The 12,500-nt window shown below is 41.1% G+C and overlaps 1 protein-coding gene across 5 annotated transcripts in view; it reads right to left on the bottom strand.

Annotated features, from left to right (window-relative positions):
• Positions 1–12,500, bottom strand: part of LOC143753577 (arf-GAP with dual PH domain-containing protein 1) — a 40,359-nt gene that overhangs the window by 22,238 nt on the left and 5,621 nt on the right. For all 5 annotated transcript variants that reach the window (XR_013207771.1, XR_013207770.1, XR_013207769.1 and 2 more), the window contains exon 2: positions 1,358–1,488. Coding sequence is in view for 1 of the 5 variants with exons in the window: in XM_077246061.1 (XP_077102176.1) it covers positions 1,358–1,488 (131 nt within the window). In the remaining 4 variants the exon portion in view is untranslated. The remainder of the gene's footprint in view (positions 1–1,357; positions 1,489–12,500) is intronic.

Here is a 12,500-nt window from a genome sequence, read left to right as displayed (position 1 = left end):
ATTTAATCACAAATATCTTAATTCGTGTTGAAGATGAACAAAGGTCTTACGGGGTTGAACAACATGAGGGAGAGTAATTACTGACAGCATTTACATTTTTGGGTGAACTATCCCATAAGATTATTGAAAGTCCCCCTGTGGTGAAAATCCAGCTTTCAATGTTGTTTACATGTTTATGTGGTGTTTTTAATATGCTTTAAGACAAACCATGTGTAAATTCATAAGTCGACAGCATTGCTGAGTATTTTCTCCTTAAAACTGCAGTGAACCAAAGACAGTCTCAAAAACACGGTTTGAAATCGCTGGTGTTTCTGACGTCACAAACTACATTTACATATGTGTACGTAATATAAATATCCTGCAATTGTACTTTTGGTCTAAGTCTAAGTCTGCTAAATCGGAACAACTAATTTTGTACAAAATGCACTTTAGTTATTCAGAAAAAGTGCAACTAAAGACATACTTAAGTATATTTGATTGTGCTAAAGTGGAACTATTGCAAGTATACTTTAGCTACACTTTAAATATCTTGCATTTAGAGAATTATATTATACAGAGATCATACTATCCTTACTAAAAGTGATATTAAAACACATTTTAGGCTTAATATTAAGAAATGTGCATTGTGCAATAAAGTAGTACACCAAATAAAGTTTAATTATACCAGTAAGTAATATGTGTGATATCAAGCGATATGTCAGTAAAAATGTTAACGGATTTGTAGTATAAATGTATTTTAAATACATTTTGGTACAGGTTTTTTTCACTAGTCTAGTAAAACCATGAACAATACTTCTACAGCACTGAATAATCTTAGCTAATATTAATCTCTGAACTCATGCATTATTAAGATCAACAGTTGAATCAGTTAATGCACTGTGAGCTTTTGCAACATGAACGTTTTTATTATCTAACGTTAACAAAGGTTAATAATAAATGCTGTAAACTAGCTAATAAATGAGACCTTATTGTAAATGAATAACATATTTTCATATACATGATTTCTGACAGATTACATGCTCAGAAGAACATGCAAATCGCAATTTTCAACGTAATTCAAATGGATTTTTTTCATCATCGCAAATGAAATCGTATCTGAGCATTAGTAAGCAACCCGTATTATTCAGAACTGTAATAATAGGCGGTTTTTAAATTGAATGCACCGTTTGCTTGTGCACCTATCGATTATTCAGCGGTTTGATGGTTATGTCAATCACGATTATCACAAACATCAGCTCTCTCCAGATTCCCAGGCTCATGTTGTGCACTAATGGCTTTCATCCTCAATCTTTCATGAAGGCAAAGAGCCAATCAATCTGTGTGTCTCTAGATTACTGCAGATCCTGGTGTTCCTCACCTCGATTTCCTTCTCCTCAAACGAGTCCTGTTGCACAGACTTCACCCGGCTGAGACTGGGAATACTTCTGTGTATGAGTGAACATCCCTGACACACGAACACACCGAGAGTCACTGACACCCAGTCCGGCTCTGAGGAACAACAGAGGAAGAGCATTTACTAATCTGTGACGGCAGGACAATCAGATGAAGAATAACGTGTAGCAACTGGAACATCATCACTTGCAAAAAAATATTTAGGCCTAAAATTATTTTTTTTGCATATAGGATTTCAGGAACGGTCAAATTTTCACTATTGCTTATTATCGTGCATATTATTAGCTGTTTATTAGTACATATAAAGCACATATGAATCTGCATGACCTTATTCTTCATTCCTTAATCCTACAATACCTAAACTTAACAACTATCTTACTAACTATTAATAAGCAGTAATTAGGACTTTAATGAGGCAAAAGCCATAGTTAATATAAGAATTGGATCCTAAACTAAAGTGTGTGACTATAATGTCTGGCCAGAAAGGATGTTGCGCAATTTGTCACGTTTCATTGCAATTACTATCACAAATAAAACAACTGATTCCATCAATGGATGGATATGCTTACAAAATCTTTTTCATAATATTTGAATGAAGGCCGGACATCACTTTTGGCCACTACTGCAGTAAATCGCATCAAACCTCAGATTCAGAAAATGGTATTTTTTGGAGCTGGGGAAGAAGATTAATAAGATTAATAGCAACACAAGACTCTACAATTGGAACATCATCACTCGCAAAAAATATTTAGGCCTAAAATTATTTTTTTTGCATATAAAATTTCGGTATCGCTTTAGTTTAGGGTCCAATTCTCACTATTAACTAGTTGCTTATTATCATGCACATTATGGGATATTGGCTATTAGTACTTATAAAGCACATATTAATCTGCTCAACCATATTTTTCATCCCTTAATCCTACAATACTGTACCTAAACTTAACAACTACCTTACTAATTATTAATAAGCAGTAATTATGAGTTTATTGAGGCAAAAGTCGTAGTTAATAGTGAGAATTGGATCCTTAACTAAAGTGTGACCATAATTTCCATCCATTTGGATTAGACTGCATAAACAAACTAATAAACGAATAAAACAGTCATGCATAAATACAACGGGTAAGATTTCTGTAATAGTAGAAATAACTGAATGTGTTTTACATACACAATAACCAGGTTTATACATTTTGTCATCAATAAACCCAATTTGTTTTGATCTCATACATTTTAACTAAGTGAATATTGCTTGTTTCAGAGCTAGCCATGTTCATACTCTTTAACTAAATACATTTTACTTTAAACTATTCCGGTAAAGTTCATAGCTAAAAAGGTAATTTTCCACCATTATTTGTGCACATCTGGCAATTTGTACTAAAAATGATATGATCGTTAAGTTGTGACAACACATGTTTTTACATTGCTTTAACTCAACAAAATAAGTTAAGCAATTTTCAACTTTTTTATGTTATACAAGATTCAACTCATTTTTAAAGTCAGTTTAATGTAATATAAGTTGGAATAACTTAAATATCCAAGTTGATTGCACTTAAAAATTTAAGGCAGGACATTTTTTTTATACAGTGCACTAATTTTATCCTTGCATATTTTGGATGGTATGCAAATTAGCACACTGACAGACAGTAATATCATTGCTATACAATTTACTCTTAAAAGATTTATCCATATGCATGTTGGACGGTTATGCCAAAATACTGAAAGACTGCAGAAAACAACTGGTTAAAAAGTAGGACTGTGTTTCTGTTTCTATCACGGTTAATGCTGAGGTCTAAGAGGCTTTATAAACTGCATATACGAACCACAGACAGAGGTTACAATGGTAATTATACCGTTAGCCCATGCTGAAATGTCAAACACAAGCGAACCCACAATAAGAGGGCGACAGAAAGTCACACATACACACCCTGTTTGATCACACACACACACACACTGACAGACTCTTCAACCGCTCACATTTGTGTCACGATCTGTGTGAGTTTGACACACTTCAGGTGTGAGTGTTGCTAAACGCTGAGCTGTAAACCCTGAAGGCATGGGAGTTTCGGCTGTCGATGTGACAAAACAGGCATGAACTGAAAGTCAGGTTTTTTGACTTCTAAAAGTGATGCAATCCATGAGAAACTGTGTCATTTATGAGTATCACACACGCACTGTGTAGGATAAAACAGTGCAGTTATTGTTTGAAGGAGAAAGAGGGGCGACTGGAGAGACAGCGAGAAGGAGAGCGAGATACAGAGGCTTGTGACCAGATGAAATGGACTTTGTTTTGTCTTTTAACCACTTTTAGTTCTTGTCTGGCTGGTTATCTGATCGAGGTGTGGCTTTCTGCTACCAGAATACACACTTGTGTGCTCATAGTTACTCTTCATGTTACACAACACATACATGAGCACTAAAACGCAGATTAATTATTATTCACCGTCATAATTTACTCGTTACAAACCTGTATGACTCTCTTCGTGAAACACAAAATTAGACATTTTGAAGAATGTCCAGGTTGCTCTTTTCCGTGCAACGGACACAAAAGAGCAAATAGAGCAACTTTATTCACTGTAAATAGATGAGGATCAAAGTTTTTCCAGCTGATGAGCATTAAAAAACATTGACAGCCAATCAGAATTAATCCTGCTTTAAGGAGCATTTAAGGATGCTAGTGTAGTTATTATTTCAGTTATCTTTATAGTTATCGTTCTCAGGCTTTAAATCAGATACATGCATAATTCAGAATCATGCACACCACTTTTGTGAACCCGTCAACTGGATCAAAATAAACCAGACTGAAACTAATTCACCATTTCGGTAACACTTCACTTAAAGCCTTTATATATAATGCATCATAGAAGTATTTTTAACGCATTCATTATGCCTTGTAATGCACCTTATAATGCATTGTATGATCTCATAAATTATTGTAACCACAGTTTTATAATGCTTTATAGTAATAATATTAATTGTTACACCTTTAGAAAGCATAATGCATTGAAACACGTGACGAAACAACCGATTTCAGATGCAACAAGCAATCTGCGAATATTATAATGCCTTTTTACAATTATTCATGCAAATATATAATGCATTATGCAAATGCATTATATAACGAGTACCTTTATATTGCATTATACATGAAAGGTTACCAAAATTTTACCGAAAAAAAAGTCATATGACAGAATTTTAATTCTTAGTTATTTATTTCAGTTATTGAATTAAACTTCGAATGTGCTTCTTCACATGATCATTAACTGCACTAAACAAACCTCCAAATGTGTTTTGACTGTTCAGACACACAAAAAAACACATTTTGGACTCATTTGCATCTGATCAGTGTCCGGTTGCATAAACTACACAGACTAGTCTTGCAAGTTAGTCATGTTATTTTTTTTATTCTTCAACACTGGTCATGTGTCAGATAAAAAAGTAGATTGGTTTTGAATCTGAAAAGTAAGGCCGCTAGTTGGCCAGACTAGTTATTAAGTCGCAGTCTTAACATGATGACTATGTTTATGCAACTGTCCACAGATCGCGAGTGGAAAGATGTTAATGCTAGTGTAAACGGCTTGTCGTGGATGATTTGCATGTCTCAGATGGCAGTGCATTGCAACGCTCTGACTTTTACTCACAGAGTGTAAAAAAGCGTGAAGGCTTGTATAGTGTGGTTCACCAGAGATTGAGTGCAGTGGGTCAACGGCTACATTCACTGCAAGAAGCGTCTCTTAGACCTCTGGTTTCTCAATATAGATCGTATGTGTTGCTATGAGGCTTCAGTTATTCTGTGTATATGCCACATTTCTGAAAGATTTGATGTTGTCCTATATATATATATATATATATATATATATATATACATATCTGTGTGTAAGTGTGCATAAAGATAAAAAGTGTTTGTGATGTGAGTGCAAGAGAGAGAGAGAGATCACAATCAGTACAGCCTAACTTGGCAACCAAAAATTAAATAAAATCAACTATGATGAATGTGAAATGACGCAATGGATAATAAGTGATTCCTATGACATATACATTTTACTTGCATAGCGCTTTGTAAAGTTTATATCGCCCTGTGTTCATACAATCGGACCATTATATTCTTCCCGATCGTCTTTAATGTATGTTGGGCATCCAGGGGACGACGCTTTCATCCTATCTAACAGAAAGGACGTTCTCTGTGAATCTATGCAACTGTTCTTCTACTTCGTCTATAATGTGGTGTCCCTCAGGGCTCAGTCTTAGGACCCTTGCTATTTTCACTGTACATGCTTCCCCTGAGCTTTATTTTTCAGAAATACAGCATATCTTATCAGTGTTACGCTGACGATTCACACTTTTATTTCCCAGTGAGCGTAGACAGAAGTTGTTACATTAAAATGAGAGCAAAACCGGAGTCTGTGAAGCATTTTGGGGCAACTTCTGTTGTTTTTAAATGTGCTATAGAAATAAAGGTTGACTCGACTTGATAACGCCCTATATATAGAGGGAATGCACGTGACGTCACCGTTGGCCGGAGTGACTGCAGTTACGCCCACTAAGTGGCAAAAAGACTGAGCGGCAGCATTGGTTTTCGATGTGAATGCTGCGGAAAAACACACAAAACGCGTCTAAAACGGGAAAGAGCTTTGAGACTGACTGTACAACTAGATTTGACAAGAAATATGAGGTATATTTTTACAGACTACCTAAAGCTACAGAACAGAGAAGCAAATAGATCACTGCAATTCATAGAAACAACTGGACTCCAGGCAGCGAAAGGTGGATTTGCAGTTATCATTTTTGTGTCAATATGCTGAATTTAGTGGTAAAATCATTCTCTATATATTATATTGTTATATATTACAGTGACAACTCATCAATCAAATATTTACCACTGTATATTCTGTATAATTTGACATTTTTAAATAAACACTGACAAAAAACTATACAAGTTTTAAGTCTCTAGACGATATGATGATATATATAACATTGATATAAGTGATCACCTGGATTTAGACCTGCCTATATTGTATTTATATAAAGCGTTCACAGGCAAATTTGCTGTATGCATTTCCCCGGTGTCAAAATCAGGCACATATAAATGTGAGGAAACACGATTCCTGGCTGCATGTCAATATCCATGGATCACTGGATCTTTAGTAAGTTGTAAGGAACACTATATTGAGTCCAATCTTTAGTTTAAACTGATAATCGTTTGTTGTACTTGCGTTTTCGCAGTTTCCCCTATTAAATCCAGTCATCCAAAGTGATGTTAATGCATTCCCTCTATTCTGATAAAGTTCGACATGTAAAAAACTGATGAAAATGGCAAAATAACAAAATTACTAAAATTACATAAAATCTAAACAGAATATATATATATATATATATATATATATATATATATATATATATATATATATACAACAAGGCTATTACCATTAACTAAAACTAGATTTGTATTACTTAAAATAAAAGAAACATCAATTGAAATAAAAGTTGAAGTTATAAAATAACTAAAACTAAATAAACTAAAACAAATAAACATTTCAATGTAATTGGAATAAAATAAAAAGTTACATTTAAATGAGAGCAAAACCGGAGTCTGTGTGTCATGAACAACCAGACAAGGTTAGATCCAAACGCAGCGTGAGTTTATTCACAGGGTAGTCAAACAGGCAATGGGTCAAATACACAGACAGGAACAGACTAGACTAGGAAAACTAGGAAACGCTCGGAGATGTACACAACAGTGAAACAAGACTTCGCAAAGGACAGAGGAGAAACACAGGTTTAAATCAGGAACTCAATAACCAATAATGAAACACAGCTGAACATAATAACATAATGAGTCCATGGGGAAAAACATAACACAATGAGAGAGTGCCCTCCAGTGGCTCTCGAGGGCACTACAGCTGCCGATCGTCACATAACCCCCCCTCTAATGAGCGGCTTCCAGACGCTCCTAAGAGCTCCGGGGGGAGGTCAACGGGGGCTGGGATGGAGGGCCAGGCCCATGCAGGGGAACGGACCCTGGACATAGACAAGGCGGGCCTGGGCCGTGGAGCGTGGGTGGACCTGACTGAACAGGCAGCCAGGGCGGAGCAAGACGAGGCGGAGGCCAGGGCGGAGCAAGACGAGGCGAAGGCCAGGGTGGTGAAGCCCCTGCAGACGACCATGGCGGCACAGCCCTCATGGTCTCCTCACCGGACCCCTGGCCCCCCCCCAAAAAATACTTGGGGAAATCCACGGGTTTAGGAAAGGTCTCCCGGAGCTTAAAGGGCGCAGGCAGGGCGAGGCGCAGAGGCGGGGCCGGCAGGGCGAGGAGTCTGGTTACGCTCACCGGAGCCTGGCGAGCTGAACGAGTCCTCCTCCTGCGACGGCGAGTCACTGGGCTAGATACCTTCACTTGGCTAGATTCACTCGCTTGGTTTGATTCAGCACTGGACGCATTTGACTCGCCGCTTGACTCGCCGCTTGACTCGCCGCTTGACTCGGCGGCACTTGACTCGCTTGACTCGGCGGCACTTGACTCGCTTGACTCGGCGGCACTTGACTCGCTTGACTCGGCGGCACTTGACTCGCTTGACTCAGCGGCACTTGACTCACTGGCACTTGACTCACTTGACTCGGCGGCACTTGACTCACTTGCACTTGACTCGGCGGCACTTGACTCACTTGCACTTGACTCGGCGGCACTTGACTCACTTGACTCGGCGGCACTTGACTCACTTGACTCGGCGGCACTTGACTCACTTGACTCGGCGGCACTTGACTCACTTGAATCGGCGGCACTTGACTCGGCAGTTGACTCACTTGACTCGGCACTTGATTCACTTGACTCGGGACTTGACTCACTTGACTCGGTGGCACTTGACTCACTACTCGGTTCACTTGACTCGGGACTCGGTTCACTTGACTCGGGACGGCTCACGTGAAGCTCAGGTTCGTTAGGGCTGACGTGGAGTGCGGGCTCGGAAGAGAAGTCGAGAAGCGCGGCCGCGGGTTCGGCGGGGCTGACGTGACGTGCTGGTTCGGCTGGACTGGACGGGACCAGCGGGGCAAGCTCACCCACAGTGAGAGCCGAACCACTCAGTAGAAGAGCCGTGTTAATATACCGCCTTAAAGTGCTGTGAGGCTCTGGGTTGGGCATCAATGAGCGAAGCGGTTCAGACAACCCTCCGCGGAACAGGTTCGTTAGAAAAACGTTGTTCATACACGTATGATGAGAAAGTTCATAAAACTCCGCCACATACCATTCGAGAGAACGATCCTCCTGATGAAGTTGCATTATCTCAGCACCCGTATCTGTGCTCGGAATCGCTGTGTGAGCTCGTCGAAATACCTCGCTGTTGGATTTTACCGGGAGAGCTTGGCATGACATCGGGATCGGTCCTGGGCCAACAACTGTGGAGACGGGTTGATTCTGCGATGGTCCCGGTGGGGAAACACGAAGACCGCGAACCATCTTGGCCAACCTCTCCAACGACGCGGTGAGTTGATCCAGTTCATCCTGGTGTACGGCGGCTGACTGGGAGGCATACAAGGCTGACATGCTGCTGGATCTGGTGTGGCGAAGTCTTCTGTCATGAACAACCAGACAAGGTTAGATCCAAACGCAGCGTGAGTTTATTCACAGGGTAGTCAAACAGGCAATGGGTCAAATACACAGACAGGAACAGACTAGACTAGGAAAACTAGGAAACGCTCGGAGATGTACACAACAGTGAAACAAGACTTCGCAAAGGACAGAGGAGAAACACAGGTTTAAATCAGGAACTCAATAACCAATAATGAAACACAGCTGAACATAATAACATAATGAGTCCATGGGGAAAAACATAACACAATGAGAGAGTGCCCTCCAGTGGCTCTCGAGGGCACTACAGCTGCCGATCGTCACATAGAGAGAGTGCCCTCCAGTGGCTCTCGAGGGCACTACAGCTGCCGATCGTCACATATGTCAGCCTTGTATGCCTCCCAGTCAGCCGCCGTACACCAGGATGAACTGGATCAACTCACCGCGTCGTTGGAGAGGTTGGCCAAGATGGTTCGCGGTCTTCGTGTTTCCCCACCGGGACCATCGCAGAATCAACCCGTCTCCACAGTTGTTGGCCCAGGACCGATCCCGATGTCATGCCAAGCTCTCCCGGTAAAATCCAACAGCGAGGTATTTCGACGAGCTCACACAGCGATTCCGAGCACAGATACGGGTGCTGAGATAATGCAACTTCATCAGGAGGATCGTTCTCTCGAATGGTATGTGGCGGAGTTTTATGAACTTTCTCATCATACGTGTATGAACAACGTTTTTCTAACGAACCTGTTCCGCGGAGGGTTGTCTGAACCGCTTCGCTCATTGATGCCCAACCCAGAGCCTCACAGCACTTTAAGGCGGTATATTAACACGGCTCTTCTACTGAGTGGTTCGGCTCTCACTGTGGGTGAGCTTGCCCCGCTGGTCCCGTCCAGTCCAGCCGAACCAGCACGTCACGTCAGCCCCGCCGAACCCGCGGCCGCGCTTCTCGACTTCTCTTCCGAGCCCGCACTCCACGTCAGCCCTAACGAACCTGAGCTTCACGTGAGCCGTCCCGAGTCAAGTGAACCGAGTCCCGAGTCAAGTGAACCGAGTCCCGAGTCAAGTGAATCTAGCCCTGAGTCAAGTGAATCTAGCCCTGAGTCAAGTGAATCTAGCCCTGAGTCAAGTGAATCTAGCCCTGAGTCAAGTGAATCTAGCCCTGAGTCAAGTGAATCTAGCCCTGAGTCAAGTGAATCTAGCCCTGAGTCAAGTGAATCTAGCCCTGAGTCAAGTGAATCTAGCCCTGAGTCAAGTGAATCTAGCCCTGAGTCAAGTGAATCTAGCCCTGAGTCAAGTGAATCTAGCCCTGAGTCAAGTGAATCTAGCCCTGAGTCAAGTGAATCTAGCCCTGAGTCAAGTGAATCTAGCCCTGAGTCAAGTGAATCTAGCCCTGAGTCAAGTGAATCTAGCCCTGAGTCAAGTGAATCTAGCCCTGAGTCAAGTGAATCTAGCCCTGAGTCAAGTGAATCTAGCCCTGAGTCAAGTGAATCTAGCCCTGAGTCAAGTGAATCAAGCGGCGAGTCAAGCGGCGAGTCAAGCGGCGAGTCAAGCGGCGAGTCAAGCGGCGAGTCAAGCGGCGAGTCAAGAGGCGAGTCAAATGCGTCCAGTGCTGAATCAAACCAAGCGAGTGAATCTAGCCAAGTGAAGGTATCTAGCCCAGTGACTCGCCGTCGCAGGAAGAGGACTCGTTCAGCTCGCCAGGCTCTGGTGAGCGTAACCAGACTCCTCGCCCTGCCGGCCCCGCCTCTGCGCCTCGCCCTGCCTGCGCCCTTTAAGCTCCGGGAGACCTTTCCTAAACCCGTGGATTTCCCCAAGTATTTTTTGGGGGGGGGCCAGGGGTCCGGTGAGGAGACCATGAGGGCTCTGCCGCCATGGTCGTCTGCAGGGGCTTCACCACCCTGGCCTTCGCCTCGTCTTGCTCCGCCCTGGCCTCCGCCTCGTCTTGCTCCGCCCTGGCTGCCTGTTCAGTCAGGTCCACCCACGCTCCACGGCCCAGGCCCGCCTTGTCTATGTCCAGGGTCCGTTCCCCTGCATGGGCCTGGCCCTCCATCCCAGCCCCCGTTGACCTCCCCCCGGAGCTCTTAGGAGCGTCTGGAAGCCGCTCATTAGAGGGGGGGTTATGTGACGATCGGCAGCTGTAGTGCCCTCGAGAGCCACTGGAGGGCACTCTCTCTATGTGACGATCGGCAGCTGTAGTGCCCTCGAGAGCCACTGGAGGGCACTCTCTCATTGTGTTATGTTTTTCCCCATGGACTCATTATGTTATTATGTTCAGCTGTGTTTCATTATTGGTTATTGAGTTCCTGATTTAAACCTGTGTTTCTCCTCTGTCCTTTGCGAAGTCTTGTTTCACTGTTGTGTACATCTCCGAGCGTTTCCTAGTTTTCCTAGTCTAGTCTGTTCCTGTCTGTGTATTTGACCCATTGCCTGTTTGACTACCCTGTGAATAAACTCACGCTGCGTTTGGATCTAACCTTGTCTGGTTGTTCATGACACTGTGAAGCATTTTGGGGCAACTTCTGTTGTTTTTAAATGTGCTATAGAAATAAAGGTTGACTCGACTTGATAACGCCCTATATATTCTGATAAAGGTTGACATATATATATATATGTTTATAAGTTTATATATAAGTTTATATAGAGAGCTTATATATAGAGAGATATTTTGCAAGATTGCTAGCTAGTTTAAAAAGTCCTAATCCTAAATCTTTATGATATTATGGGATATTTATTTATTTATGCTGTATGATCAGCTGATCACTTATAAAATGAATAGCATATAGTCTAAGTTTAATATTTAGGGTTAGAGATTCTGTCAATCACTAACCCTGAAGGCGCGGTCACCATTGCTCGGCAAATTAATTACCACGAAATCCAGTAATTTCAATAAAATCCAAAATGAAATAGATTCCTATGCAGATTTTTCCACGTTTACAACAGAAGGCTGATTACTTGATTGACAGTTTCATTGTATAGTCAATTTCATTGAACTTTCGCCAGACCTTAAGTGTGAGAAATAGTAAAAGTGATTCTTGCTTCAGCACAAGGAACAGTTTGAATGTTCTCTATTCTAAGGAATTGTATTTACTATTTCACAATGATTTCTGTGAAAACCCTCCCATGATGCTCTCTGTCTGTCAAGAGTGAGACGGACTTAGACATTTAGTTTGGTGTAATAACAGAAAGAAGTCGACCAGATACCGACATCAGGGTGAATATTAACTAAAACTAAAACCATAAAAAACAATTTCATTATTCATTGAATTGAAATTATTATTTTTTTAAACTTGTAACTTTTTAAGTAGTTGCCAAAACAACTTTTCTCAGTTTTGTTTAATTTAAGGTGAAGTATTAAAATAACTTATAATACTTCAAACTTAAATATTTTTTAAAAACTGATGAAAATAAACAAAACAAAATTACTAAAATTACAAAAAATCAAAACAGGATATATATATATATATATATATATATATATACAACAAGGCTATTAACATTATCTAAAACTATATTTTTATTAATTAAAATAAACATCAATTGAAATAAAAGT

This window comes from Siphateles boraxobius, unplaced genomic scaffold (genome assembly GCF_051911475.1).
Source record: "Siphateles boraxobius isolate OS27281-9 unplaced genomic scaffold, OSU_SipBor_1 103, whole genome shotgun sequence".
NCBI lineage: Eukaryota > Metazoa > Chordata > Actinopteri > Cypriniformes > Leuciscidae > Siphateles > Siphateles boraxobius.
Note: the sequence above shows the minus strand (reverse complement) of the source record. Positions and strands in the feature narration are given on the sequence as shown.